The 27971-nt window shown below is 51.2% G+C and overlaps 1 protein-coding gene across 1 annotated transcript; it reads left to right on the plus strand.

The window, feature by feature from the left end:
• NOL6 (nucleolar protein 6) lies at nt 1-27876 on the plus strand. Its single transcript, XM_017819002.1, has 26 exons — nt 1-6; nt 151-354; nt 1721-1837; nt 2107-2286; nt 2589-2757; nt 3456-3590; nt 3735-3898; nt 4379-4499; nt 4853-4911; nt 5074-5175; nt 5664-5779; nt 6183-6360; nt 6751-6873; nt 7003-7151; nt 7902-7977; nt 9619-9759; nt 10056-10173; nt 10393-10547; nt 10783-10946; nt 11387-11539; nt 12705-12802; nt 13743-13867; nt 14011-14100; nt 16167-16364; nt 24247-24348; nt 25596-27876. Exons 1-26 carry the CDS (start codon nt 1-3, stop codon nt 25743-25745), a joined length of 3393 nt encoding a protein of 1130 aa, XP_017674491.1. The 3' UTR covers nt 25746-27876.
• The last annotated feature ends 95 nt before the right edge of the window (nt 27877-27971 follow it).

Here is a 27971-nt window from a genome sequence, read left to right on the forward strand (position 1 = left end):
ATGGCGGTGAGGGGCGGCGGGGTCGGGCGGGGGGAGCGGGCGGCGGGGCCGAGCCGAGCCGAGCCGAGCCGAGCCGAGCCGAGCCGAGCCGAGCCGAGCCGAGCCGAGCCGAGCCGAGCCGTGATGTGCTGTGCTGTGTTCTCCCCACAGGGCTCTCCAGAGGCGGCGGCAGAGGCGGCGGCGCAGGGCCCGCAGCCCCCGGCGCGGGGTGGGAAGCGGGCGGCCCCCGCACCCGGGGACCCGCAGCCGGCCAAGCTGAGCCGCGCCGAGCTCTACAAGCCGCCGACCAGCGAGGAACTGAGCCAGCTGAAGGAGACGGAGGATCTGTTCCACTCCAGCCTGCTCCGCCTACAGGTCAGCCCGCGGGTGGGCGCCGCGCTCTGCCTGTCTGGGGGGACTCCACCGGGACCCTGGACCCGGAGCTTCCCAGGAACCGCCTGGGGAAGAGGCCCCTGAGCCCTTCTGGCCTGCTCAATCCGGGCGGCGGCCGCTGCTCTGCAGCAGCTGCGCACGGGGCGGACACAGAGGGCACAGGCTTTTTCACTGTAGTTCCTGTTAACATCCCGCGCCAGGATCTGTGCTTCTTTTACGGTGTTAAAATTGAGCTTCTCCGACACAGAGCTGCGGTTCGGTAAAAGCAGGACCATTGCGGCCCTCGTTGAGATGGTCTGTTGCTTACCGGGATGAGGAGGTTACATGGTCAGCTGTACCCAGCTGCTGTCTTTAACTGGCTTCGGGATGGGACAGGACGATGTTTTTTATGTCCTGGGAGAGGAAGCCGTCTGTGTGGGGGGAAGGTCAATTGTTGAGTAGATCACAGAAGAGTTTGGGTTGAAGGGATCTTAAAGATCATCTTGTTCCAGCATCTTGCCATGGGCAGGGACACCTTCCACTAGACCAGGTTGATCAGAGCCCCATTCAGCCTGGCTTTAAACACTTCCAGGGATGCGGCATTCACACCTTCTCTGGGCAACCTGTGCCAGGGCTTCACAGGGAACAATTTTTTCCTAATTTTTAATCTAAACCTACTCTCTTTCAGTTTAAAGCCATTTCCCCTTGTCCTGTTACTATATGCTCTTGTATGAGTCTCTTTCCAGCTTTCTTGTAGCCCTCTTATCCCCCACCACTCTCAAGTCCTTCTTGGCAGGATGGCTCTTGATCTGTTCATTCCCCATCCTGGATTGATACCAGGGGTTGCCTTGATCCAGGTGCAGCACCTTGCACTTGGCCTTGAAGCCCATGAGATTCCCATGGGCCCACTTGAATTTGTCCACTTCCCTGTGGATGGCATCCCATCCTTCAGATGGTTGTAGCTTTGGTGATTTTTATGAGGAACAGCTTTGATCTTCTGGCTACTTGCTGGTGTTGGTGGCAGGGTCTCTAGGGGCTGGTTTGTGGTGAGAACCTGCATGGTTGTTTTGTAATGATTCTCTTGTCATACAAGAAGCTTTCCTGAGAGCTATGCCTGGGTGAATTACATCGGGTTTTTTTGCCTGGTCTTTGGTGGGATAGTTGATTGCAATCCAGCACTTCATAGAAGATGGCAGGAGCTGATCAAGCAGCCAGCTCCAGGCAGGGTTTGTGGAGAAGTTTTGGTGTGTTCCCCAGCTCACCTGCTGCCCTCTGCACCAGGATCATGGTTGGTGCTGGAGGACAAGGTAAAGGGCAGGAGCAATTCCAGTGTTGCAGCTGCCTTTGATGGTCCTCTTTCCCCCGACAGATTGAAGAGCTTCTGAAGGAGGTGACATTGAAGGAGACGAAGAAGAAGAAGATTGATGCCTTCCTCCATGAAATTAACAGCCTGCTGAGCGCCCTCCCAGAGACCACAGAAACTGAAGTATGTTCCAGAGGGATGGAGGAGGTGTCAAGACCCTTGTCCTGTATGGAGCAGGCTCTGCCGTTGCTGTGCAAGCAGAGATCCTCATGGACTGTCTCCCTTAGGGGCTGAAAAAATAATACTTTGCTTTATCTTAGAGGGGAAAGGGAGAAACTGTCTGTAAGCCCTGGGTGCAGTGTCCTGCAGCTGTGTGGGGAGAGGGGTCTCCGTCCCTGCACATCTGCTCTTGGTTGTGCTTAGAGCATTCCATGTGTCCTGTCTGTTCCCAGCTCACCGACCAGGCCTGGCTTTCCAAGGATGTGAAGGTCCCGTTCCTGCAGGTGCCGTTCAGTGTGAAGGGGAGGTTCCACTTTGTGCCTCCAGCCGAGCTGAAGGTGGTGGGCAGTTACCTGCTGGGCACCTGCGTTAAGCCGGAGATCAATGTGGACGTGGCAGTGATCATGCCCCGGGTGAGTCTGGCTGTGCCAGCTCCTGAATGGCCTGGAGCCTGGCTGGGCCCTGTCCCCTCCTGTCCTCTGTGACCCCTACCCTGCCCTCTCTATTCCTCAGTGAAGTTACAGCATCTGGATGTGCAGTGTGGTGACTTCCACGAGGAGCTGGGGGGTGCAGTCTTGCAGTCGGTGCAAGTGCCCCGACACTTGCTCTCTCGGGGGCTGTGGGGCCAGGGAGAGGTGTGGGTGGTGTGATGACTCAGGCTGAACTGGGCTCTGCAGGCAGGTGAGGTGGGATTGCCCCATCCTTCTCTTCCCAGGAAATCTTCCAGGACAAAGATAATCTGAATCAACGCTACCACCGGAAGAGAGCTCTGTACCTGTCCCACATCGCCCAGCATTTCTCCAAGGAGAAGCTCTTTGGCAGTGTGAAGTTTGCCTACATGAACAGCAACCATCTGAAACCCATCCTGCTCCTGAGGCCTCAAGGTAGCACTTGAGCTTTGGTCTCGTGAGGGGTGTGAGTTGGGTACTGGTGTTGGGTGGAGGGTGGTGGTCTCATGCCACATAACAGGCCCTGTGGAGGGGGATCACTGGGGCTGCTGTTATGATTGGTGATAGATTTTGGATGCTTCCCAATTGTTTTCTCCCTTCACCCAGAGCCTGGACCTCAAGGTCTTCTTCCCCTGCCAGTCCCTATGCATCTTGGCTGGGCTCCCCAGCTTTGCTGGCTGGCCCACCCTGTGAATACTTCAAGGAGTAAAAAAAGTAGATCCTACAAAACATGTCTATGTCTAGCTCTGTCCTTTCTTCCTCATCCCTGCTCCCCACTATCCTCCTGCCTTCCCCAGGGACCTGTGTGCAGCCTGGCTCTTTCCTGATGAGATGATGTGGGATGTTTCCACAGCCCCCAGGAGATAGTGGGTTGGGGTCTGGGGCAGGTGTGGCATGGGGAGACCAGGGCAGGCAGGAGAATGCTGGGCCACTGGGGAGAAAGATGGGACTTGGACAGAAGCAGTGTGACCTCAGGGTTATTGGCCCTGGGATGTGGTCACTCTCTGCTCGGAGATGATTTCCACTGCTGCGGAAGGAGCTTTTTACTTTCCCAAGCTGGGGGTGCTCAGTGTGTTCTCAGGTTAGTCTCTGACATCTCTTCCTCCTGCTAACCTACCTTCCGGTGCTTACAGGCAAGGATGAGAAGATGGTCACTGTCCGACTCCATGCCTGTCCTGATGTGGGTCTCTTCAAACCCAGCCGCTTCCATCCCAGCAAGAACAATGTCCGCACCGCCTGGTTCATGGAGCAGAGCACTCCCAAAGAAGGTAGGGCCAGGTGCTGAGGGAGAATGAGGCTGTTTGCCTCAGGCAGAGACTGCACCCGGTGCCTACAGGTGGGTTCACCGCAGCCCTTGTCTGCGAGCAGGAGGTTCGTGATTGTGTCCAATGTGCTGTCATCTCCCCGTACAGGAGCCCCCGAGCCCCCGACCCCCCACTACAACAACTCCATCCTCTGTGACACAGTGATGCTCTCCCACCTGCAGTTCTTGTCTAATGCAGCCACTGACTTCCCAGGCATGAAGGATGGCCTGGCCCTCCTCAAAGTTTGGCTGAACCAGCGGCAGCTCAGCAAGGTATGTCCTGTGCCAAGGTAGGCCCTGCTTACCTGGCTAACTTGCCTTCGCCCTGCTCCCCTTCTTAGGGTGAACAGGAGGTGGTTTGGTCCTGATGGATGGGGTGGTGGGCTTGTGGCTCTGCTTTGAGCTGTGTTAGGTTTCACAGAGCTCCATCCTAACCTGTGGGTTGCATTGAGTTTGTGGTACCAGACAATCATGCTTCTTTGAGATCTGTGGAATAATACAGTGGAGGTTTGGATTGTGGGTTTTTTTTGTAATTCATCCCATTTCCCAAGAAGTTTGAGGTGTTGCCTTCCTGTAAGGGGATCCATATGTTCATTGTACACTGTTTTGCCTCGATGTCTTCCTGGCAGGGCTGGGACTTAGGGCCTACTCTGCTGGTGATGACAGAGGCCAGAAGCTGTGATGTAGGTGGCCTCTGGGCTCTCTCATGGTGCCTTGTTGAGCTCTTATTGACTCAGTCTTCTGTTTTCACAGGGCCTGGGGTGCTTCAGTGGCTTCTTGGTCTCCATGCTGGTTGCCTACCTGCTGATGAAACGCAAGATCGTCAAGATGATGAGTGGGTACCAGGTGTTGAGGAGCACTCTGCAATTCCTGGGTGAGTTTCCAGAGGGCCTCTCTGAGCAAGGAAAGCCTGGTGTCAGCAGAGTCTCTGCACAAAGCCTGAACACAGTGGGTTCAGAGGCAAAGAGGCAATTGTGGCTTTTCTCTCTCTAATGCTGAGACCCTGTGGGTGGGATGGACAGGACGGAATAAGTCAGCAGGTTGGGGCGGGATGTTGCAGCTTGCAGAGGGGTGGGTAGGTCCCATCACAAGGTTGATTCTGGTATTGCGTTGTAGCACTGTTAAATGTTGTGAAACCATGGAAGTACTGGCACATAACTGTGCCACTGTCACCAGTGGGGGAGATGTGGATGGTGGTGTGACTGGTTCCTTCCTGTCTGCCCACAGCCACCACTGACTTGAGCGTGACAGGGATCAGTCTAGCGAAGGATGCGGATCCCTCCCTGGTAAGTGACCCTCTGTGGGGGGTCTCCTGCCTGTGCCTGGCTGTACTGCCAGTGCTCCCTGGGCAGGGACGTGCCTGTCACAGGGATGTCAGACAGCAGCAGTGTTGGGGATCTTGGTGTCTGTGCTGTGCTGTAGCACTAAGGAGCATTTTGCTCTTCCAGCCTGCCCTGGATGACTTCCACCAGGCATTTGAAGTGGTCTTTGTGGATCCCTCTGGGCTGGTGAACCTCTGCGCTGATATGACTGCCAGCAAATACCACCAGGTACCGAGCAGATTGTGGTGGCACCCTGAGATGCTGTCTTAGGAGTGAGCTGAAGCAGGCAGAGAGTGGTTAGATGTCTTGGAGGAGGACAGAGGACCTGGGGAGGGGATTCAGTGTTGCTTTGGAAGCTTTTAACATCTTCAGCTCTGAAGCTTGGAAGTGAATTTTAAGACTTAGATGTAGTGCTGCCTTATCTGTCTTGCTTGAATGATGGAGGAAAGTTGTTTTCCTCTTTGTGGGCACCTTTGGGTGAAGCCAAGCAGCTGTTTAGCAGATGTAACTTTTTTGGAGGAGGAAAAACCACCTTGATGTCAGGGGTATCAAGGTTGTTGGTCACTTGGCTTCATGCTGAGGACAGAGGCTGTCTGGGATCAGGGCGTGCTGGTGGCCATGGTTGATAGAGGAGTATTGGTGATCACTGCTGGAGGGATTTGCTTCACTTTTCCCTTCCCATTCATACTCTTGCACTGTCTTATCTCCTTGCTTAGGTCCAGTTTGAAGCCAAGTGCTCCATGGAAATTTTGGATGACCGGATGGTGGACGGCTTTCAGGCACTGCTCATGACTCCAAAGCCCATGCTCAGAGCCTTTGACCACATCTTCCAGTGAGTCTTGCTGTGCTGGTGAGGTGATGCTGAGGGACCCTGTTCAGAGAGGAGTGGGCTCTTTCTGACTTTGGACCGGGTTAGGTTTGAACCTACCTGGTGGGAAGTGGCCCTGCTAAGCTCTGAGATAGACACTGGTGCCTCTTGCACTTGGCTGTTCTGCTTTTACTGTCTAGATAGCCTCCTAGGAAGGGGGGCAGTGCTTTAGCCTTTGGGAATGTTGACTGTCCCAAGGACCAGCATCACTTGTGGTGCATCCTGAGATGCTAAAGGGCATTCTTTTAGCCCCCATCCTGGGCCAGGACCCTCAGCTCCCCACTTTATCTATCTTCTAACATGTCTCTCTCTCTCAGAAAGGATGTGGTGACAGGGGTAGGTGACCAGCTTCTCCTCTTCTTTGTAGCCTGAAGCATGTCTCCAAGCTGCAGGGTACCTGCAAGAAGATGCAGCTGCTGAATGAGCTGATGGATCGGGGTGGGAACTACGTGGCTGCAGCCCTGCCCTTCATTGTCTCACTGCTGGCACGTGGTCTGTCCAAGAGAGCACTGCTTGTGGCTCACTCCTTGCCCCAGATCCCTGAGGTAATTCAGCTTGGCAGTGACACTGCATCCTTTGCAACACATGGAGTCTTTTGCATCTCTTGTGGCAGCCCAGGGAGGGGATCCTTGCTTACTGGGGAAGGAGACAGGCCTGTACCTTTTATAGGGAATACAGGACCTGGAGCTCTGCACCAGGGTGTGGGGCACAGCTGGATGGCTTGATCTGGGCAAAATTCCTGGCCCGATAATGTGGCAGGGTGAAAACCCCTTTTTTTTATATCAGGGAGACCTGTTAGGCTTTCCCTGTCTGTGCTTGTCCAAGGTGGCTGGGAGCATATAGCAGGAGGTTCATCTAACAACCCAGTATCCCAGTAGCTGCTGGTCCAGCAACCTCATCTCTCCTTCTGCTTCATGTTCCCCATTTTCCCACAGTGGTCAGTTGATGCTGAGCCCCCAAAACACAAGGATGTTGGGTCCCTGACATTTGGGCTCCTGTTTGTTCCCGAGTTTGCTGCCAGCACGCTGGAGAAGGGACCACAGGCTGATCACCCTGAGGTGAGGGGAGCCCTGCTTGTGCCAGACGGAGTGGAGTAGAGCTGGTGCTGTACTGTTGCTGTGGGGCTGGTTGATGGTCATGGGAGTGACTCGTGTCCTTGACCTGGCTTGGTCAATGTCCCCCCGCAGGCCCTGGAGTTCCGGACCTTCTGGGGAGAGAAGTCAGAGCTGCGGCGGTTCCAGGATGGCAGCATCTGTGAGGCCGTGGTGTGGGAGGCCAGCACTGCCTGCCAGAAACGCCTCATTCCTGAGCAGATTGTCAGGCATCTGCTGAAGCTGTAAGTTGCACTGAGCAGCAGCTGAGGCCAGGGGACCTGCAGCTCTGTGGGGGTCACTGCTGCTCTCCTGGCTTGTGTCATCTCCCTGGTAACCCCCTTGTCAGCTTCGTGCTTTGGGGGATGTTGTGGGTAATTTTGGCTTTGTGAAACCTGGAAGTTGTTTCAGTTGTCCTGATGCTGGGAGCTGCTTCCCAGGAGCAGGTGGGGGGGACAGGCATTACCTCTGCTTGAAAGTCATGATAAAGGCAAGGAGGCTGCATGGTCCTACCCTTACATGCAGGTGGGATGACAGAACATTGATTGTCAGAGCTGAAAGAGAAGCTGTCTGGACCTTGCAGGACATTTCATGAAATCCTCTGAGCCTTTCTAGTGGTTCACAAAGTTGGGTCTTCATATGGCGTTGGAAAGCCTCCCTGTAGTTTATACCGTCAGCCAAAAATGAGACCCTCTTGCAGAGAATGAAGGGGTTGCCTGTGCCTCTTTGTCCTGACTTGAGGATGGGTCTTGTGAGGAAAGGCTGCAGGTTGGTGGCTTTGGCTTTGAATCCTGTGAAGCTGCACAAGTTGCTGGGCCGCTTTGGGTACATGACTTGTGCATGGGAGGAACACACAGAGATTGGGCTTCTCACCAGGACCTTCCTTTATAAAGGGATTTCTCATCCTTGGACTGACCCATGCCGGTGTAGTATACAGTGTCAGGATGAATAGGTTATGTCGTAGCTCTAATGCTCTGTTGTCTTCTTCCACATAGCCATGCGGACATTCCCGAATCCTCTATCTGCTACGCAGGAGCCCTACTGGAATCTGTGATCAGGACTGGGCAAAAGGTATGGTTGCTCCCCCAAGTGGGGCTGGGGCTTTCTCCAGGAAGGACAGTAAGGGGAGGGCTGTAGGGAGGCCCTACCCTTGGTGGCCCCCAAGGCAGCTGGGTGGTTCCCAAGAGAATGTAACAAGGCTAAGGAAAATTCCTGCCTGTGGCTGCTTTGGTTAGGAGCATGGTGCTCTCCTTGGATCTGCCAAGTCTTTCATGGCAGCTGAGATGCAGCTGGTGAAATCCTCTTGCTTTGGCATCCCCCACACCTCATTTTTCCCTGCAAGCTTCCCACTGTCCTACCCTCTGCTCGTTTGCCCTCTGTCCACATGTCTGAGGATATATCGCTGTCCCACAGTGCTCTTCTGGCTGCACCTTTAAGGTCCTGTATCCTTCAGGACATGGACCAGGCAACTCTGTGCCTTCATCCCTTAGGTCCAGGTGGGAAACCCAGGAAAAGGATCCTTTCTGTCAAGAGCAAAGTGCTAGATCATGCTGCAGCTGAATGTGCAGCTGAAACAAAGAAGCTTCACTTTCAGACAGAAAAGATGCATTTTGGAGGCTGGGAAATGCCCCCCTCCCCACTTCTGGTCACCAGGTTGTAAAATTAAAGCCTGGAGATGAACCATGAGTACTTTGACACCACTTAGTTGGTGTCACTTTTATAAAACAAGCTCTTTACCTTGTTGTTGGATGGAGAAAGAAGTTGTTTCCTTTCCCCTTTTTAAGATCAAAGGGGAGCAAGTTTTGTGGAAAGAATCTCCTGTGCCAGGGACCAGTTGTGGTCTGGGCAGAGTGGCATGTTAGATTTGGGATGAGATGCTGGTTTTCACAGCCTATTGTGTGGTGAGGTGGGGAGATCCATGTGTTGTGTGTCCCTTCCAAGCAGATGAAGGAAATCCCTTGCAACCCTGCACAGGCAGGAGGGGATTTGTCCTTCGTGGCACACCCTGCAGAGGGTGCTGCTGCTCTGCTGGAGAGCCCAGGCTGCACCTGAGCTGGTGCTTTGGTGTCAGTGATGTTTCCTCCCTGTGCAGGCCCCTCTGCTGTGCTTTGAGGAGATGGGAGCAGCAAGGGCAGCAGCAATTTTCCTTTCAGTGCTTCTCATCTGCCCTCTCCAGGGCATCCTGTGATGCTCTGGATATTTTCTGTCTTTGCTTTTGTCATGCTTCAGAGCTTCACCTTGGCTAAGGATGTAGTGGGTGCAGTTTTCTGTTAACTGCTGTCTCTGTTGGCACCTGGTGGTTACCTGTTGGTAACTGGTGGGGAGACAGTAGCAGAGATCTCACATTGCCAGTATGTGATCTCTTTATTCCCAGATCATTCTTAGTGTCTCCTTTCCTAGGGTGATTGCTGGCAGTACAGCTCTTGGTGCTGCCTTAGTGTCTTGCAAAAGAAATAATTTTACTTGCCACAGGAAACACAGCCTCTAGGATGCCTGTGGCTGCTGGGGGAGCCACAGACACCCTTGCCCTTGTCTTCCTTCTCTCTCTTACCTCCCGATTTTGCTGAGTGCCCTCAGCAGCAGCTGCTCCCTGGGGTGGCAGTGCTGGCTCCTTAGAGCATGGCTATGCCGCTCCCTCCCATGAGGGAGGTGAGGTGGGTGGGTGTGCAGGAGTGAGAGCGGTGGATGTAGAGGCTCCCTGTGTGTCTGCAGGCGTCGGGGATGGGCGAGGAGGCCATGGTCAGTGTCGTCTGCTCCTACGACGACCTGAGCCGCAAGCTGTGGAACCTGAAGGAGCTGCCGCTGACGGTGACGGCTGTGCAGGGTGTCCACCCAGCCCTCCGGTACACAGATGTGAGTGTCCTGGGCCGTGGCCGGGCATGGGGGTCTGCAGGGAACTGGGGGTGTGCCCTGGGGTGGGGGAGGACCCACAGAATTAGTCACTTCTGGTTTTGCGGCTCCTGAGAGCCCCTGGGGTGATGTGGTGCCTCTTCTTTGCTGTTCCACCTGTTGGGCCAGCTGTGCACAAGCTGACCAAAGCCTCTGTGCTGGAGGGCTTTGCTGGGGTGGGAGGTTGGAGTGAGGGGATGCACGCTGCCCTGAGCTTTCTGCTCCCTCTTCTCAGTTGCTGAGTGGCTGTTCTCTTTCAGGTCTTCCCTCCCATTCCCATGAAGCCGATTTATTCCTTCCATAACCTAATCAGAATCAAGCACTTGCTGCTTCCATCGAAAGAGAAGCCCTGCCCAGCCTACATAACCCCTTTGAAGAGTAAGTGGGAAGAGATGTGAGTGGGAGATGACTTGATGGGGGGAAGTGGAGGCAAGCAGCAATACTGGCTCTGTTATTGCTGCAATGGAGTGCTACAGGCAGGAGCAAAGCCCTGGCTTCTCTTGCTCTCCTGCTGTAATCCCTAGTTCTGGACACTCCTATCCAACACTTGATTTCTGTGTGGGACTCACTGACCTCCTGCTATCTCTTTGCACCCAGTCATCTGCCACATGGAAGGCAGTGGCCAGTGGCCACAGGACAAGGAAGCCATTAAGCGTATCAAGGCAGCTTTCCACCTCCAGCTGGCTGAGCTCCTCCGGCAGCAGCACCAGCTGCTTTGCAGACCTGCAGCCACCCACACTGATGTGTACAAGGTAAGGGGCAACCAGGACCTTCCCCAGACCTGATATTACTGAGGAAGCAGGTGGGGGGGCTGTGGCAGTGGTCCCACTGGACAAAAACAGGATTTGGATGGTGGACCTAGGAAAGAGTGTGGTGAGATGGCACTGATGTCAGGATGCTGCTGTTGTATCCCTGAGGGGCAGCATAACACATAGCAGCCTCCTTATGTTACCACCAAGCCTGACTTCAGCTTGTGTCCCATCTCAGGATGGCTACGTTTTCCGTCTCCAAGTAGCCTACCACCGGGAGCCCCTGATCCTGAAGGAAGTGGTCACCCCGGAAGGGTTGTTGAAGTACCAGGACACAGAGGAATCTCGTCAGCTGGAGTGGGAGACGTTGCATTTGCCCTATCTAACCAGCTCTCTGCATGGGTAGGTGAGGCAGAAGGTGCCTGAGGGGTCAGGATGTGGGATGGGGCTGGAGGCCATTGTGGAGGTGCCCTTGGATGCTGGAGAGTGTTGGTGGGTAGAGGATCTTACTGTGGGAAGCGGCCCTTAGCCCACTTCATGGGAGGCTCTTTGGGAGGGTGAGGGTGAGGGGATGAATGTGGGTGTGGGTGGCACCAGTTGTCACCCTGAGGTCATTGGTAGGGGGAGACAAGTGTCAAAGAGCAGCACGGTTAGACAGGAGCACGAGGCAGCATCTTCCCTTTGTTCCCATCAATGCCTGGAGAAAGTGCCCTGTGCTTGTAATGCTGTGTACATGTTCCTGTCATATTTTTGTCCCTCACTTCTTCCTTGCTGAATGCCAAAGGGCAGTTGTGGATCCTGGAGTGTGTGGGTTGAGCAGTGGCCTGTCTCCCTCCTCGCAGGCTCCAGCAGCAGCACCCTGTCTATGGCAGCACCTCCCGGCTGGCCAAGCGCTGGGTCAGTGCCCAGCTCCTGAGCGACAACATCTCTGAGGAGTGTGTGGACCTTCTTGTGGCGTTTCTCTTCCTCCACCCAGCCCCTTTCACACCACCCAGGTGAGGATGAGGAACCCAGGGTGACCTGACGGGGATTTAGTGACTTTTTCCTTACATGAGATGGGGGAAGGATGGGATACTGCCAGAGCAGGAGGTGTTGGGAGGGTTCACATCAGGCAGCATGAGGCCCCTGTGCTGCCAAAACGCCATCCCAAGCCCTTTTGGGAATGGCTGCTAGAGGAGATGGAGATGCTTGGCATTGCAGGACTGTGGCTTGCCCTGCCCTTTGGACTGTGGAGAAAGGGGGGGAAGCAGGTTGGGATGGGAGTGAGTGTCCTTGTGTCCTCTTGGTGCTGGTGCCACAACTGCAGGGTGTTTTGTACCTTCTGGAGGACTGGTGAGGCCCCTCGTTCTGGGGATGATGGCCAGGAGAAGCAGGGTGGTGGCCAAGTTGTGGCTACCAGCATGTTGGGGCTCCCGAGTTCCCCAGGAAGGATGTTATGGTGGTCCCGGTGGCTCCAGCCTCCCTTCCTCCTGGAGAAGACTTCCAAGGGAAGGACGAGGGGTCGGCCACTGAAAGCTCAGTGGAGCAGTGTGTTGGTAAATAAGCCAGTTGCTTACTGGCCACTGGCAGATAGATGTTAGAGGGCCCAGAGGAAGTGAAATGAAGTTAAAGGAAATGTTTTTGTTCTGTACGGAGTCAAAAGGTTATTCCACCCTGCACTCCGGGTCCAGTTTCCTTTCTCAAAGAAGCAGGAGTAACAGTCTGATGCCTAGAATGCTTTCCTGTCTCCTAAAATAGCAGGAGCCCCATCTTCCCAGCTGCCTGGCTTTGTGCACGTGTTGTGTTGCGGGGAAAAGGCACAGTGGGAATTTGACTGGTGTTCAGACCTGCACCAGAGATGGGAGCAGCCCTTTCTCCACCTCCTTCTTGTTCCAGACCCAGGAGTCTGGATGGGGAGGACATCAGGAGATGGGGCAACCTGGGGGCAGTGTTTTACTTTCTGCTTGTTTCTTTTCCTTGGGGAGAGAGGAACAATGGGAAAAGGCTTTTGCTGGGGATTTGGAGAAGGGAATGTGTCTCAAACTTGTCCTGGAGTTCTCTTTCCCACCACAGACATCCCTTTTGGGCTGCATGTGGGCTGGGCATTCAGTACCCCCAAGTGCAGCCCTTCTTGCTGCCAGGAGAGCAAATGCCAGTGTTGAACTGTTGTCCTGCCTGCAGCTCTCCCCAGGTGGGGTTCCTGCGCTTCCTCAACTTGCTGGCAACCTTTGACTGGAAAAACAACCCTCTGATTGTCAACATAAACACTGGCCTCACAGGTGAGCAGGCAAGAGGTAGGAGAGCTGACATGAGGGTATTGAGCCCTCAGTCAGTGCCTGGCTCCAGGGATCTTGGATAGAGGGAGGCATCACAGCTTCTTCTGCGGGCAAGGAGATGTTCCACTCTTATTCCTGTCCTGTCATGCTCAACTTGGCTACAGGCTGGGTTTGGTTGTAGTGTGGGGTTTCTTTTTCCCTTGCCTACCTTTGAAGAAGTGGGTCTCAGTGATGATGCTCTTTTGCTTCTGGTCTTGTTGAAATCTGTGGCAAGCCTGGGTGCTATTGGATGTGGTTTTGTCTTTGAAACCCTGTGTTCCTGCCCTCTTGTGTTTTGTCTGTTGATCATCTTTTGGATACATGCCATCTTTCCCCAGGAGCCAGCAGAGACCATGGGATTGTCTTGGCTCTGCATAGTTATGGGGTGGGGGAGATAACTACACATGGCTTTTAAAGCTGATTTATAAAAAAAAGGAAGACTGCTTGGGAAAGAATTGGGTTTTGAAAACTGATACTTTCCAAAGCACTCTTTTTTTTCAGTGAGCTAAAGAGCTATTTTTTCCTCTACTTGAGAGGAAATAAAACCCAAAAGATAGAACCCTCGGAGTTTGGGTACAAACTCTGTCATGAGCTTATGAGTTGCCAACCTGTGTCAGTCCCAGTACCTGCCATGTCTGAGTGCACCAGCATGGGTTTAGAGTTCAGGTCCATCTAGAGCTGCCTCCTGGCTCCAGAACTTCCCACAGGCAGGTGCCAAGGGAAGTGTGAGAGTGGAGCAAGCCCGAGGTGAAGGAGCTCTGGTTGCACATGGACTGTGAGATCAGAGGGCGGGAGAGGATAAAGCTTTTTGTACTGCCCTTCCCTGGGCTGCAATAGATGGGCAAGGATGCCAGAGGGCTGTGTATGGGGCAAAGCATCTCACCCCCCTGCCTGCCCTCTCCAGACACTGACTGCACAGAGATCAAGAACAAGTTTGTGGCTGCTCGCTCTCGCCTCCCTGTCATGTTCATTGCCACCCCCAAGGACCAGTGGAGCTCCATGTGGACCCAGGACCGACCCTCGGCACAGGTGAGCCGGGCCCTTCGTCCAGCCCTGTGGGCAGTTCCCTGCTCCTGGTGCTGGAGCCAGCTCTGGCAGCCCTGTGAGTGGGCAGAGCCCCTGCTACATCCAGGACTGCCGAGTTTCACCCTCTGGCTTTCTTCCCTCCTCAGATCCTGCAGCGCCTCGTCGTGCTCGCCTCAGAGTCTCTCCGTGCCCTGGAGGAGCAGCTCGTGGACCCACTCAACAGCCAGGATGTGAAGGTAACCCCCTGGGGCACAAGCACAAGGGTTTTCAGGCTCTGGCAAAGCATACTGGTCTTTGGTGGTGATCAGTGGGATGTGTTGGGAGGATTCAGGCTGTGGCTGGGCGGCTGCCCTGGGATGAAAAGCCTCAAGGATGGGAGGATGGAGCCTGGTGCCCTGCTCTGCCACTCTGCTTCTGGGGGACTCAGCTCTGCATAGCAACTCGGGGTGACTAGGACACATTTATTTTGTATTCTCTGGTTTTTCTGGGACATGAGCAAACCCACGATGTTCCTGGGCCAGATCAGTCATGTGTTCATGGCCAAATCAAATGGTTCCTGTGGAAGACTTCTGGTGTAGTTGGCAAATCTGGCTTGTGTGCTTGAGTCCAGCCAGGCTCAGGGTGTTGGAGGTTTGGGCAGGACACCAACAGGCACTTTAGGAAGATGTTATTTTGGTTTGAGTGGAGGAGCAAGGCCATAAGTAGTTTTATCCTCTTCAGTTTCTCAGTGATTTTATTTTTTAAGTATGTTGAAACCTCCATTACTGAAATGGACCTGAGAGATGTAGACATATTTATTTGCCCTTTGAAAGAAGATACATGCGTTTTGAAGGGTAACTTGTTAGTGTACCAATTAGTGACCCAGGCAATTGAAGCTCAAAGGACTAAAAAAGCCAAACAGTGGTTAAATATGACATTAGGAAAAAACCAAACCAAAATCAAAAAGCAGCACATATAGTGGATTTTTTCTGCTTATGCAATATAAAAAGGATTTACTGACACTACTTTCAGATCTGCTGCATTTTCCACTGAAAGTATTAAGTGAGAATCTACTTGAGGCAGTAGGAGTGTGTTACAGGGCTATGAAGGAATGAGATGTGTCCAGTGTGCTGCAGTCACAGTGCCGACCCAAAACTGAAAATCAAGAGGTGCACTGTGAGCTTGGGATGGTGAGCTTCTAAAATGAGCTGTCACCTGTCCATAGCAGCCTTCCAACACCTTGACTTGGCCTCCTTGGGCCTCCTCCTGTCTCCCTTCCTCTTGGCTGCTGCAATGGAAACTGTTCCCATTCCCAGGCTATCCATCTGGTCCATACCAGTGTCCTCCCATGCCTGTGATGTTCTTTAGGGATAAACATAAGATGTTGTTTCCAGAGCTAGTAATCTATTTGTTAGCAAAGCTTGGGACAGGGAGGAGAGTAAAGCCTTTCTAGTTTTGGAATTTGTTCCTTTACCTGTGAACTTAAGAGGGTGCTCCAAGTTGGCTTCCTGTCTTTGCTTTTGGGTCAGATGGGGATGTGCCCACTCTCATGCAGATGGAGACATGGGTTTATGAGCTGTTTCTTTGCTCCCAGGGGACATGCAGTAAGCCATGGACTTTGTCACCTGGGTGGGAAAGGGGGACTGTGTGGACTAGACCTGAAGAGTCAGTGCTGGTCACTGATATTCTTCATGTGTGTTCTCCCCAGCCTGGCTTTAAACCAGCTCTGAGCAGTGGGTTTTCTGCCAGTGCCAAGTTGAGCAGTGTCCCACGCCTCTGATCATGTCTCTGCATCATTTGTTCCACAAAAATGTACACATAGTTTTAAGTTTTTTCCATTTTAATACAGCTGTATCCACAGCTAGATCCTGCCTGTCCAAATATTTATGCGTCTGGGATTGCTCCCCTCCATTAATGGGGCTTGCTCTCACCCTCCATCTGCTTGATGAAAGATGCTGCTGCCCTCTGGGGCAAATGGTGTTGGACAGATGGGACCATCCCTTTATTACACAGCTCCTCATGTCCCCTGGGTGTTGTTTGGCTCTTGTTGGCTTCTTGACTCCCCTCTTCATTCTGGGACTCTGCCATTTCAGCTCACCTGTCTGTCCCTCTCTCAACTGCCCAACACAGTGCCATGTGCTCAAGTGGGCTTCCTGGAGTCTGTGGCAAACTTCTAACATTAATCTCACAGAAGTTGTGTCTTTGGTTTACTGCTTTCTAAGGAGAAGGGCATAAAATGCAGGCAAGGACTTGGGAAATCTCTCTCATCTCTCCTGCTCACCTGTGTCCTACTTTGAGTGGCACTGTTCGTTTCTCCTTGCAGATGGTCTTCCGCCCTCCTTTGGACTTCTACGATGTCCTAATCCACCTGAATCCAAAACAGATTCCTCGGCATCTGGAGAACGTGGACCGGCCGCCAAAATCCTTTTGCCGTGGTGTGGTGAAGAACAGCACTGCCTTGAATATCCTCTTTCCTGTGGTGGATTATGACCCTGTGCAGTGCTACCTCCAGGAGCTGAGAGTAAGCAGGGCCAGTGGGGGAGGCTCCTGCCTGGGGGAAGCTGCCTTCTGGCATTCAGCTTGCCTGCCACTGCAGGACATGGTTGGTGACACCTTTAGGTATTTTGTGTGGGATGCTCATTGCTTCCTCAGCGGAAGACCTGTTGAATGCACCACCCTTTCCATGGAAATGGGAGTGCTCCTGATGTGAGAGTGAGCTCAGATACAAAGCACCCGGAACTTTTGCTGAAGAATATTGTATTTCAGCACAAAGATATCTTTGTGCAGCCATCTGTCTCCAGTCAGTTAATTGACTTTTCGTAGCTTCTTGCACCAACTGGTGTGCACGATGGGCAGTAGCCACACATATTTTCTGGGGAAATGTGCAGGTATCTATGACGTGGTACCAGTAGGCTTCCTGCTGTTAGGCCAATGGTTATGTGAGCCAGAAGGGCTCAATATTGGTCACAGGATGGTTTCTCTGTGTCTTGACTACATGCATGATGGCAGAGGAAGTTGGTAGTTGGGTATGTGGAGAACATCAGTATCCAAGGTCATGGACCATGTTCTTTCCCACCGTGTGACCAAGCCAAAGCCTCGGCAGTCTGGGGAGATATGCAAGGTGCTGGGTGACAGCATCCATGTGGGATCTGGACAGACAGTGCTTTGCAGATGTGCAGCATCTGCAGCTTTGGCCCTTCCCAGCTTCAGATGTAGTAAATGTTAGTGTGCAGAGAGGTGGGGCTCTTATCAAAACCTGCCTTGATTTTCAAGTGCCATCATCCCTTACTCACAGAAGTCTGTGGGCAGTGTCAGAACTGTCAGTGTAGGAATCATAGGCTGGCTTTGGCAGGAAAGGTGCTGTGGAGGTCTCTGGCCCTGTTCCCCACTCAGGGCAGAGCCAGCTTTCACGGGCTGCACTGAGCACAGTCCTGTTGAATGACCGCTGTTTCCAGGGATGGAGATTTCCCATCTCCCTGTCCCAGTGCTTGGCCACCATTGTGAATGTTGCCTGAATTGAAACTCCAGTTTTGGGCTGCAAGATTCTGGGCTCTTTCAGTTCAAGCTCCCCTTTCACCTTAACCAGGTAAGCTTAGGAGGTGGGCAAGGAAAACTTGCAAGGGTGTCTTTGAAGGTTTCCTCATCCTGGGCACAGCCCTGTTACCTCCCAAACTCGGTGCCAGCTGCCTTGCATGATAACCTGTGCCCGTAGGAATCTGCTGTGGCTTCAGTATAGCTGCAAGGTCTAGCAAGGTGCAACCTCAGTCCTCCTGTCACCCACAGCAGGTTTGGACAGTCTTGGGTGGTGAGGAAGTGAGAGACAGAGATGCATGAAAGACCTCTTGAAATTGAGAAAGACCTCAAAATTGTCCCACAATTTCCCTGCAAGTAGCACTGCTGCTTTGGCTGGAAGGACATTGGGGTGAGGAGATGTCCAGTGCTCTCCTGCTTTTGAGCAGGAAGGTGGACCTGGAGGTCCTGCAGACAGTTTGCAGAGAGCACTGGGGGATTTCTTGGGGTCCAGGATATGCCAGAAGGAGGGGGAGAAGCATCCTGCACAAGAGTTTTAAAAGGGAGCAGGAAGCAGATTTGGAACTGTTTGCTATTTCACCTTCTTTCCTGGTGTCTTGATCTAAGGAGTCGATACATCAAGACCAGCCCCCCTCTTTCATTCCATAAATGATGAGGGTTTGACCTTCTGCCATGAAACCTCAGCCAAGGGGTGTAGATGTGGGTAGGAAACGCAGTTTCTTAAGCCTGAAATCCTTCTCCACATGGTGCTGGAAGTGGGTTCTAGAGCTGAACAGAGCCTTTCAGCAACTGCCAAGGTGCTGGTGATGCCTGTATACATGGGGCTGGAGCCTCTGTGTCTCTGAAGGGGTCAGGGCTAAGCAATGGTCATGGAAATTTGGCAGAAGGATGACTGCCTGCTTGAAGGAAATCACGGCTGGAGGCTGTTGGGAGAGCAGGCCCTTTGGGGAGGCTGTTAACTGCTTGCAGCAGGTCTGGCTGTAGATGAGGCAGTCAATTAGGAAACTCATAGGGGTGTGTTGAAGTTTATGGGATGGTTTTATGCTTCTAGACAAATTGGTGTTGGTAAATGGCTCTGGAACTGAAAGGTATAGAAGAGACTTCCCTGGAAAGCAGCTTTAGGCAGTTATGACTTACTTGGTCCAGTCAATAGTGACTGAATTTTTACTGCCTGTTTGTTCTAATATGGATAATAATAGATGTGGAATAGAGTATGATTGGGTTAGAAATTACAGCTGGTCCTAAATTCAATATGCCAACATCCCAATGAAGAAACATGGATATGAGCAAAAGTCATGTTGCCTTGTTAGAAGCAATGTTTATTCGCTTGGTGTCTCTTGTTCTTTGAGCTGAGGGGCTTAGGAGGGAACAGAGCAGAAACTGCTCACAGCTTTCTCTCAGGAGTGAGCTATGGGGTAGAGAGCCCGAAATCTGCCCCAGTATCCCTGTCTAGGGGGCTTTTCCATGTCTTGAAGGCTCTTAGATAGATATGGCTTTGTTCCCTTGTGGCCATCATATTGGAGGTATCTTGCAATACCAGTTCCCTTGTCATTTGCAGCATCCAGATCAGCAGTGGGCAGACCTGAAGGAGCTGATGAATATCTATTTTTCCAGGCAAACAGGTGTTTCTTCTCCTGGAATAATCACACAGGTGATGCTGCATATGCTGTCAGATAACTCGGCCACATCCACTTGGACTGGAAAGCCTTGAAAGCTGGTTTTGCACTGCAGGGCCACCAGCAAGCTGGTGATGTCAGTAGAAGCTGCTCTATCCATCAAAAACCATCTGGCTTTGTGTCTCAGTATACTGATGTTGTTCCTTAAAGGCAAGACCTTTTCATCGACTTTGGCTCTGCTTGGTAGCCTCTCCATCCCTGGAGTATTTCTCCTTCCCTGGCTTTTGCTGCTCCTCCTTGTCCTGCAGGCTAGGATCCCTGGGGATGATCCAAGTGCAGCAAGAAGTTGGTGCCAAAAAGGAGTGTGGTGACAGCAGTGAATCCTTGAGAGATTTTGGATGAGAAGGCAGTTGGATGCAGCACTGACTGGCTTTGACTCAGAATAATTTGCTCTCTCTTAAATAGCACAAACCACAGAACTGAGCAACAGGGCTGTAGCCGTGGCTGACAGTGCAGCCCTGGTGGGTTTACAGCAATGAAGGGAGACATCTGTCACACAGATGCTGTGGGATTTTGTGTTCTGTGAGCAGAAAGGAAACATTGCCCTTTACTGAGCTTTCCACATGAAACAGGGATTAAATGCCTTAGCATGCTGATTGAGTTGAGAGGGGCAGGGAATAGCTTCTTCCCCAGCGTCCTTAGACCAGTAACCAGGAGATCCACTTCTCTCCTGTCCAGCCTGTTTGTCCCTGTTCTTCTCAGGTCAAAGGAGTTAGCAAGGCAGGAATGCTCTGGAGCTGAAGGACTGCTGCATGCCTTCTCCAAGGAGCCTAATCAGAGGAGAAAATAAAGGAGAGTAGGTGTTGAGTCCTGACTGCTTTAATTTTTCCTGCTCCATGGAGATGTGCTGCAGGAACTGGCCTGATTGAGTTGCTCTGGTGCCTGGGAGGCTCGGGGTAGAGATGAAAGGCTGGCTGTGGGATTCAGGCAGCAAATTCTTCAGTTCCAGGACAGATCTGATAGAAAAGGCCTGTTCTGTGAGTCTGTCCAGATAAGAAGGCTTTGCAGACAGACGCTCTTGAAGGAAAGCAGGTGCCAGACATCCCACAGAGAGGGCCTCCCTGGAGCTTCAGGCCATCACCAGCCTCCTGCGACTTACAGTCCAGAGCACTTCATCAAACGACTCTGGGTAGGTTCCTGGTGGGGATTCCCCAGCAAGGCTAAGTTAAGTCTCTCAAATGTGGCTCCCATTGAATCTCCATCATGAGTGCTGGTCTGTGTCGTGGTTGTTAAGCTGCAGAACCCCCACTTATTTGCTGGGAATGTGGTGTGGGAAGGCTTGGTCAGTGCAGCTTTTACTCCAGGGTGGCTTGGGTGTCCTCTGGACTCAAGAGACACCCTAGAGGACACAGGACTTGTGGATATGCTTGCCATGGCTGTCTGCACGCATTCAGGAGCTCACAAAACCCAAAGGCTCTGGTCACCTCTCAGAGCTGTTCACTCATGGTGGGGAAAATGGGTGGGGACATGGCCTGTGCCATGTCCATCTGTGTGTGTTATGGCTGTTAACAGACCTCACATTTCTTACTGGGTCTTTGGTCTCACCAGGTCACTGATGTGATGGGCTGTGGTTCACTGAGATTTAGGTTTCTTGGGCTGCATATGTCTGAGGAAGAGTTTGTGGCAGAGGAGCTGCCCATCTCGTATATGTGAGATCTTTTGTGTGTGAATGAGCAGGAAAATATTTCCTGCTTTACTGTAAACATCCTTCCCTTTAGAGCAATGTTTTGCATTTCTTTCACCTTCAGACAAGACCTATCAGGAAGACTTTACAGCCCTTTCCTTTCTTCCTGCCATGGTGTAGGAATGTGTATCTTGCTACTGCATGTTAGGAAGGAATTAATGATAGTAAAAATTCTCTGTCTCCTACAATATGTAAGCTGTGGTTATGGGATGTAGCTGGAACTGGTGAAATCTTTTCAGGGCAGTCTGCTTCCTTCCTCTTTTGACTGGCAGGGCTGACTCCTCCTGTGGCAACTCCAGGCTGGCAGAGATGAACTGAAAAGACTCTGCGGGCTCTCACAGTAGGGAGGAAACCTTCCTGTGTGGATCTGTGACCCTGGAGGGGCAGAGGTGGCAGGAAATCACCTGCTCCTAGAGCTGTAGAGCAGCTGTGTGACCCTTAGCATAGTGCCCAGGGTTGACAGTGCTCCTTGCTCTGTTGGGGTGTGGGGGAAGGTTCTGTCTGTGTCACATAACGTTGAACGTTAGGGCAGGTCGCTGTAGGATGACAAAGACCTGAAAGTTTTAACCACAAATGGTAGTTGTTTGCTGGAAGTAAGTATTTTTAATAGGGTTTTTTACTGGTAGATTCCTTGCTAAGAGCACTTGAAATGCTCTTAGCACTGAACAAATGTTAATTGATGTATTTGCCATCTGAGCTGCTGTCGAACCAGGAAAAGCTACTGTAGGACACATTATGAGTGCAGAGACCTCCCTAAAAGGCTCTACAGTAGCTATAATGCAATGAGCCTGATCTGTTGGTAGAAGCAGTGAAAAAAATGGGTGGATAAATGGTAAGATAAAAAAAAAAACCTACCCCTAAACAACAATGTAGGTAGTTAACTAGCGATGAGCACTTAGCTCATTGCAAAATCCACAATTCAGGTGGAGCTGCTTAATCTGCTAATCCCATTTTAGAGCATGGTATTGTTCTACTCACTACTTTTCTCCATCCTTTTCATTCCTACAACAAAGATGGTTCCTTAAAGAGCTTGATCTAATCTTCTTTCAGATGCCATATACCCCTTTCCTGGACAATGAGGCTCCTCCAAATTGAAGCACTGAGCTTGCAGGTCGCTGATGTCTCTGTGAGATGGGAACCAGTAGTTGTTGCTGATGGCAAGAGGGTTTTCCCTGGGCATTGAAAACTGAATTGCAACCAAAGATACAGCAGCTTGAGAAGGGAACAAGGGTTCAAATGCACTCATTGCCTTTTCTCTGTTTTTTTGAAATTTTCCCTTGAAGAAGGTGTTTGCAGGCTCAGACAAGCCCAGTGGCACTGGGCATGGAGCATGGGATGTGGAAAGGAGAGTGAACTGTTTGCTCCACAAGCCTCTGTGCAAACAGAAGTGCAGTGACTAATTCACCAGACCCTTTTAATGTTGCAATTTCCCAAGAGCTGAGTGTTCATCTCCACAGCTCAGTGGGCCAGCTCGGGGCACTATCACATGGATGATGCTGGGAGCAGCACAAGTGCTGGAATTTTGAATGGGATGCCATCCTTTTCACATCTGCCCTCCGCTCCCAGGCATCTGAGAAAAAACGGTGCTGGGTGTCAGGCCAAACAGTGGTTTTACTGGAAATGATCTGAGCCTGGGAGGCTTCCTTTCCTGCAAATGCTTCTGGCTTCTGTCCAGCAAGATGTGTCTTGTAAAAAATACCTTTCTCAGAAGGAGCACCGAGTGGCATTTGAGACCTCGCCCTATGGAGCTGCTGAGCTTTTTCAGGTTCTCACATGCTCTGCTCCCCTTTGGTTCAGGAAGTTGCACACTGGTGGTCATCGTGCTTGGAGCTTTACTGCCCTTCCTTGGGCCTTCCCTCCCTCCTGCTGTTTGCCCTTTGGCTAAACAAGGAGTCTTCCTTGCTGACTGGGCTCTGAGCTAAACCTGTGCTCTCAGCCTAGAAATGCCAAGGTGGATTGCCTCTTTCTCAATGTATTTTTAGACAGTGGTTTTTCTAGCCAGTTTGGTGAAATAATGCCTTGACCAGCCTTGCTCCTGTGAAGAACCTGTGGAATGGGATGAGCTGGCAGTTCTCAGGATCTTTCCAGCTTGATGACCCAATTGTGTTGCCCTCTGTTTGTGAGAGCAGCAGCAGTCCAAACTCAAATCTGTCTCTGAAGGTTGCAGGCACCACCACTGCTCCTTGCTTATCAGGTCTGTATTCTTAAAGTGCGACCTCGCTCTTTAGAGTCACTGGTAACACCAACCCAGTCCACCTTTTTTTCCTACTGCAGTCCTGGTATGTCCATAGAAGACCCCTTCCAAGCTTGCCTTTGGTGTTGATTTTTTTTTTTTTCATGCACATCCTCATGAAAACCTCAGGATACAGTGATGCCAGCAAGACTTCTCTTTGTAAAAGCAGGGAAACCAAGGGAATGGAGGAGGAACCAGTGTCATTGTCAGGGAGCAGCTGCTTGGCTGTCTGGGTCAGCTGCACTCAAGGTCCATATCTCTAGGTATCAACATGTTGAGTGATGAGCTGTAGGGCCAGACTTTGGGTTTGAAAAGTTGCTTGCACGCAACATTGTTTCCTTTTGCTGTGATGATATTCTGCCTCCTTGCACCTCTGGGAATCCAGCTTGTGTGGGCTTCAGGGAAGGCAGACTGGGGTTTAGTCATCTCTGTGTGCGAGATCTCTTTTTGATCTCTGCTGCCCAGCACCACCAAAGGAGATGCTCACTGGCACCGCTGCTGAAACACTGGGGCAAGGAAGACAGATTCCTGCAGTGCCTCCATTGAACTTTTCATCTCTTTGCGCCTCCCAGAACTATGTTACTTAAAATTTCTGCTGTTATGTTTCCTTTTTGGATGCTGTGTGCTGCCAGCTCACGGGGGGTTTATTCTGGGAGAAGAAGGAGCTTTGGAACTTTGGTTGCACAGACTGCAGAACTCAAGGTGCTGGAATCCAGTGAAAGGTCCTTGGCTGGGGTCTGTCTTTGCTGCCACGTAGTGGAATGTATTCTGGCAGGATTGCCTGCTGGCAGGGCCTCCCTCTTTCTGTCTGATGCACTGTGAAATCTTGGACATAGTTGTTGGACACCAGGAAGGCTTGGTACTGCCAAGTCAAGCTGATGGAAGACCATGGTGAGGGACATTCAGTGGGATATCACTAAGGGGGCTGCTGGATGCTGATTTCTGGGTGCTCTTGCTGGCCTGTGGGAGGTGGTGGATCATGTTTCTGTCCTCTGAGAGAGCAAGAGGCAGTGGTGAGATCTGCATGCAAAATTTGGAGGTAGTGAACTGTATCCATCCGGACTGGGGGAAAAGAGGAAGCAGGAGGCACCTAGGACAGGCACCTAGGACTTGTCCATGGGCTGCCAGTTTCTTTCCTTGTTGGGAATCCATTGAAAGAGTTTCAGTTTTGGTCCTGGCTTGTGTGGAACTACTGTGTCTTCTTATGTAAGGAGAGTGAATCAGGGATAGGCTCTGACTCTGGGATGTCTGGCACAACCTGTGCTTGTTTTCTACCCAGGATGCCTTCAGCGATCTTGCCATGTTCTTCTATGACAAGCATGGTGGAGAAGTGATTGCAGTTTTGTGGAAACCTTTGAGCTTTCAGCCTCAGCCTTTTAAGGTGAGTTTTTTTGCTCTACTTGAAGCTTCATAGTACCTTTATGCCCTGAAGTTTGAAGGGCTTTTTTTTTTTTTCTTTTCTGCGTTGTAATTGCTTTGCCCAAGTCTCATCAGCCCCAAAGCCCTTTGAGAAATGGAGCTCACAGTTCTGTCCCTTCTTAGAATGGGTGAAACCAAGACAGGGCTGTGTCCAGAGTGCCCTCAGTCATCAGCAGATCTGAGAAGGGGACATGGACAAGCCCCAGCACCACAGTCATGGGTCAGAACAGAGCTCTCTGTCCTGGGTGCTGTTTCCTGCTCCTTTCCTGGGAAATGGATGATGCATCATTTGCCAAAGAATTCTGGTGCGTGCAGTAGGCTCTCCCGTTCTTGTGGCTTTGGGCATCTTACTCAGAAATACCCAACCCATAAGAAGCTGGGCTGGAATGGCAAGCCTAGGTCCCTACTGCTGAAAGCCTATCAATGCACACAACTGTTTTCCAGCTACACTGTGTGGGCTGGCAGACTCTAGAGGGTGGCTAAGCCAGGCGTGAGGCGTGCTGGAGTGATTCATGCTGCTTTCTATGAAGGAAAGACGCAAAGAAACCGGTTACTCATGGCTCAGAGTTGGCAGCCCAGGCTCTTCTGTCAGTCTGTGGGTGATTTATCTCCCCTCTCTTCACGGCCAGAGGGCATTGGCCACTGAGCCAGGCTGCTGTTGTGAAACTTAGTTATTCACAGTGGTGAAACAGAGGAGATGCTTGCACTGAGCTGAGTGTGGCTTGCTTAAACCATGAGGGTTTTGCTTTTTCCTCTGGTGGAGCCAAAGATCTCTTCCCACTTGAAGTCTTGACACCTACCAAAGAGCAAAGCAGGGCCCAGCAACTCTTACTCAGCTTTATGCTGTGGCCCCTTTTGCACACCCCGTGTGCTCTGCTTACACAGGCTCTACCATGCATCTGCATGCTCTTCCCATCTCCTCCATGCCCCTTGCCATTACTTGGCTTCCTCACTCCATGCAGTCTTTGGACTGTGACTCCAGGGTAAGCCCTAAAAAGGGATGGAAGGGTCACTCTTGCACTTTGGTAGTTCTAATAATGAGCACTGATGGTGTTGGGAAGTGAAACTTGGGGAATTCGGTGCAGTGGAGTAGCAGGGTTTGGACGTGACAAGGCAAGAGAGGAATTCTCTTATTTGGGGTTGGCAGAGGTTGCAAAGCAACTCTGAGCAGGTGCTCCCATCTGTGCAATATTTATGTGTCCCCCACAGGTCTCCAGCATGAAGGGAAGGAAGGTGACAACCCTGAACAACGAGCTGGTCTGTGTTCCCAACGTAGAAGCAATTCTGGAGGACTTTGAGGTTTTGGGAGAAGGCCTGGTCAAAAGTGTGGAAGCTCGTACAGAGAAATGGACTATCTAAGACCACCGAGAGGTGTCAGAACGGCCTGTTCTGAAGCAGTTTGTTCACTCTGGGACTGTTCCTTTTCATAAATCAGTCCTGGACAAGGCTTTTAGCTTTTTAAATCCCAGAACTGTTTTACTGTATTTATCTTTATATGCCTTGTTCATGAAAAGCAATGGGACCTGTTATTGTTTTCAAGAATATAAATACCTTTTTATTTCGAAAAAGATATGAAGATGGGATAAAGTTTTTGAAAGTGTCCCTGTTTCATTGTAGGAATCTAAGCTGTGTTCACACAAAAATGTCAAGGTCTGAAAATTATGGCAGAGGTGTGCAGTGGGAAGGCAGTTTCCTAGTTTGGTAGGGAATTTACTGCAGATGCTGTTATTGTAGTGGTTAGCAAAACCAAAGAAACACAGTTGTTCCATAATGACCAGGTTATTCCTTTCTACTGAACCACAGTGAGAAATTCTAATTAAAATGCTTTTTCTTTACCATGATGGTGTTCGAACATCAGTACAGGTTCTCCAGGGAGATGGTAGAGTCTCTGTACTTGGAGATACTTAAAACCCAACTGGACATGGTCCTGGGCAGCCTCCTCTAGGTGACCCTATGGTGAGCAGAGATGTCGGGTTATATCTCTAATGTGAAATGATCACTGGGACTCCTGATGGGGGAAGAGAGCAAATGGACTTTCCCCATCTCCTCTTCTGGTGGAGGCAGCACACATGTTCCAACAGCAAAGTACAGGTGAATCAGATGTGGAGTAAAGAAAACAGACTTCATGACAGCAGATATTGCAGACACCAAAAACAGATCAGGCTTGGAAAGGCAGGGGGATGTACAGGTAGCCTGATAGCTAGGCTGTTGTTGTTTGGTAAGGGGCATTTCGGATGAGATGTTAAACGTGTTGCCTCAAGACCTGCTGGCCTCTTCAGCTGTTGGCAGAGGGCCCAATGCTTTTTGGAGGAGATTTGCAACTTGTTTTTCAAATGTTTTCTCTGAAGCATTTGAAAGTGGGCTGTGGCAGAGATGGGGCCCTGGGCTGGTGCTGTCTACTTAGTGCCCACTGATTGGTGTTTGGAGGCACAGTGTGTCCTAGGGGGCAGATACATGTGTGCGGCATCCCTGGTTTTGGGATATATTTGCTATATTAAAATTACGAGGAACATTTTTCCCTCTTCCCTGTGCTTGTGGTTGAGGCAGGCTGCAGACAAAATCCATTGCCCATCCTTTGCTTGCAAGAGCTTTGTGAGTACACTTAAACTGAAAACATCAAAAGCTCTTAGTGGGCAAAACAGATCTCAAACCTGAGAACAAAGCAGCACATTCTGCTTCTGCTGTGACCCCTGCAGCCTAGGAACCTGTTGACAGGTCCATTAGCAAATGATGCAGGCAGTGATTTCGACAGGTTTCAGAAGCAGCTAATTGGGGATTAATTTTTAATCTTCTCTTTGTTCTGCTTTATCATCCTCTAGATGTTGGAATTGCCCAGTCAGCCTTCAGCAATGGCTGTAATTTTCCTCAGTAGTTGGATCATTCCTGCTTCTCCTGTCCATTTACCTTTACTCTGAACATGCAGTTTGACATTTGGATCCTGTAAATTTGCCAACACAACTGTTGGACAACATTTTGAGTTGCTGCACTGGTTCCTTGTGCCAGAGGTTTGCCTGTTCCCTCCATGTCCCATCCTGCCCTTGCTTTTCCCCCTGCTATATGTTGTGGATGTGGTTTTGGTCCAGAACATTCTCTTCACTGATGTGTCTGCTTTTCCCTAGGGCAGAGGCGTGTGCTGGAGCTTGCATTAGCTTACAAGGGAGCTGATCTCCAGCCTTCTGCTTCACCAGGCAGGCTGGAAGGTCCTGCAACCCTTTCCCCAGGGCTGTCAGGGGATGCTTGGATCCCCTCACTGGCTTATTCCCTGCCTGGGAATATTTATGGAGAGACAGTCTCTGCTGTAATCCCCTCTGCCCTCTCCTCCCCCACACAGCTCCCACAGTGGCGTCTGTGAAGGTTGTACTTTGTAGGCATAGCCCTGCAGCACCTCTGCTTTAATCTGCTTCTTTTACACTGTCAGATGTTGTATTGCTACTCTTTTTCCTTTTTGCCTTTAAAAAGACATAAAACTTCTCCAACCTTGGGTAAAATATCTCTGTGTGCAGTGTGCAGCAAAGGGCTAGGAAATGCCCAGGTGAACCTTCTGCAAAAATACCCATGCCCAATAAACTGACGATAAATAAACTC

Source organism: Lepidothrix coronata, unplaced genomic scaffold (genome assembly GCF_001604755.1).
Source record: "Lepidothrix coronata isolate B3197 unplaced genomic scaffold, Lepidothrix_coronata-1.0 Scaffold72, whole genome shotgun sequence".
NCBI classification, from domain to species: domain Eukaryota; kingdom Metazoa; phylum Chordata; class Aves; order Passeriformes; family Pipridae; genus Lepidothrix; species Lepidothrix coronata.

Bases quoted from the DNA above. Each gene is read 5' to 3' on its own strand.
- NOL6 (XM_017819002.1), top strand. The intron at 5,176-5,663 runs GTACCGAGCAGA...CTCCTTGCTTAG, and splicing joins CTGCCAGCAAATACCACCAG to GTCCAGTTTGAAGCCAAGTG. The intron at 10,174-10,392 runs GTAAGTGGGAAG...CTTTGCACCCAG, and splicing joins CTACATAACCCCTTTGAAGA to TCATCTGCCACATGGAAGGC.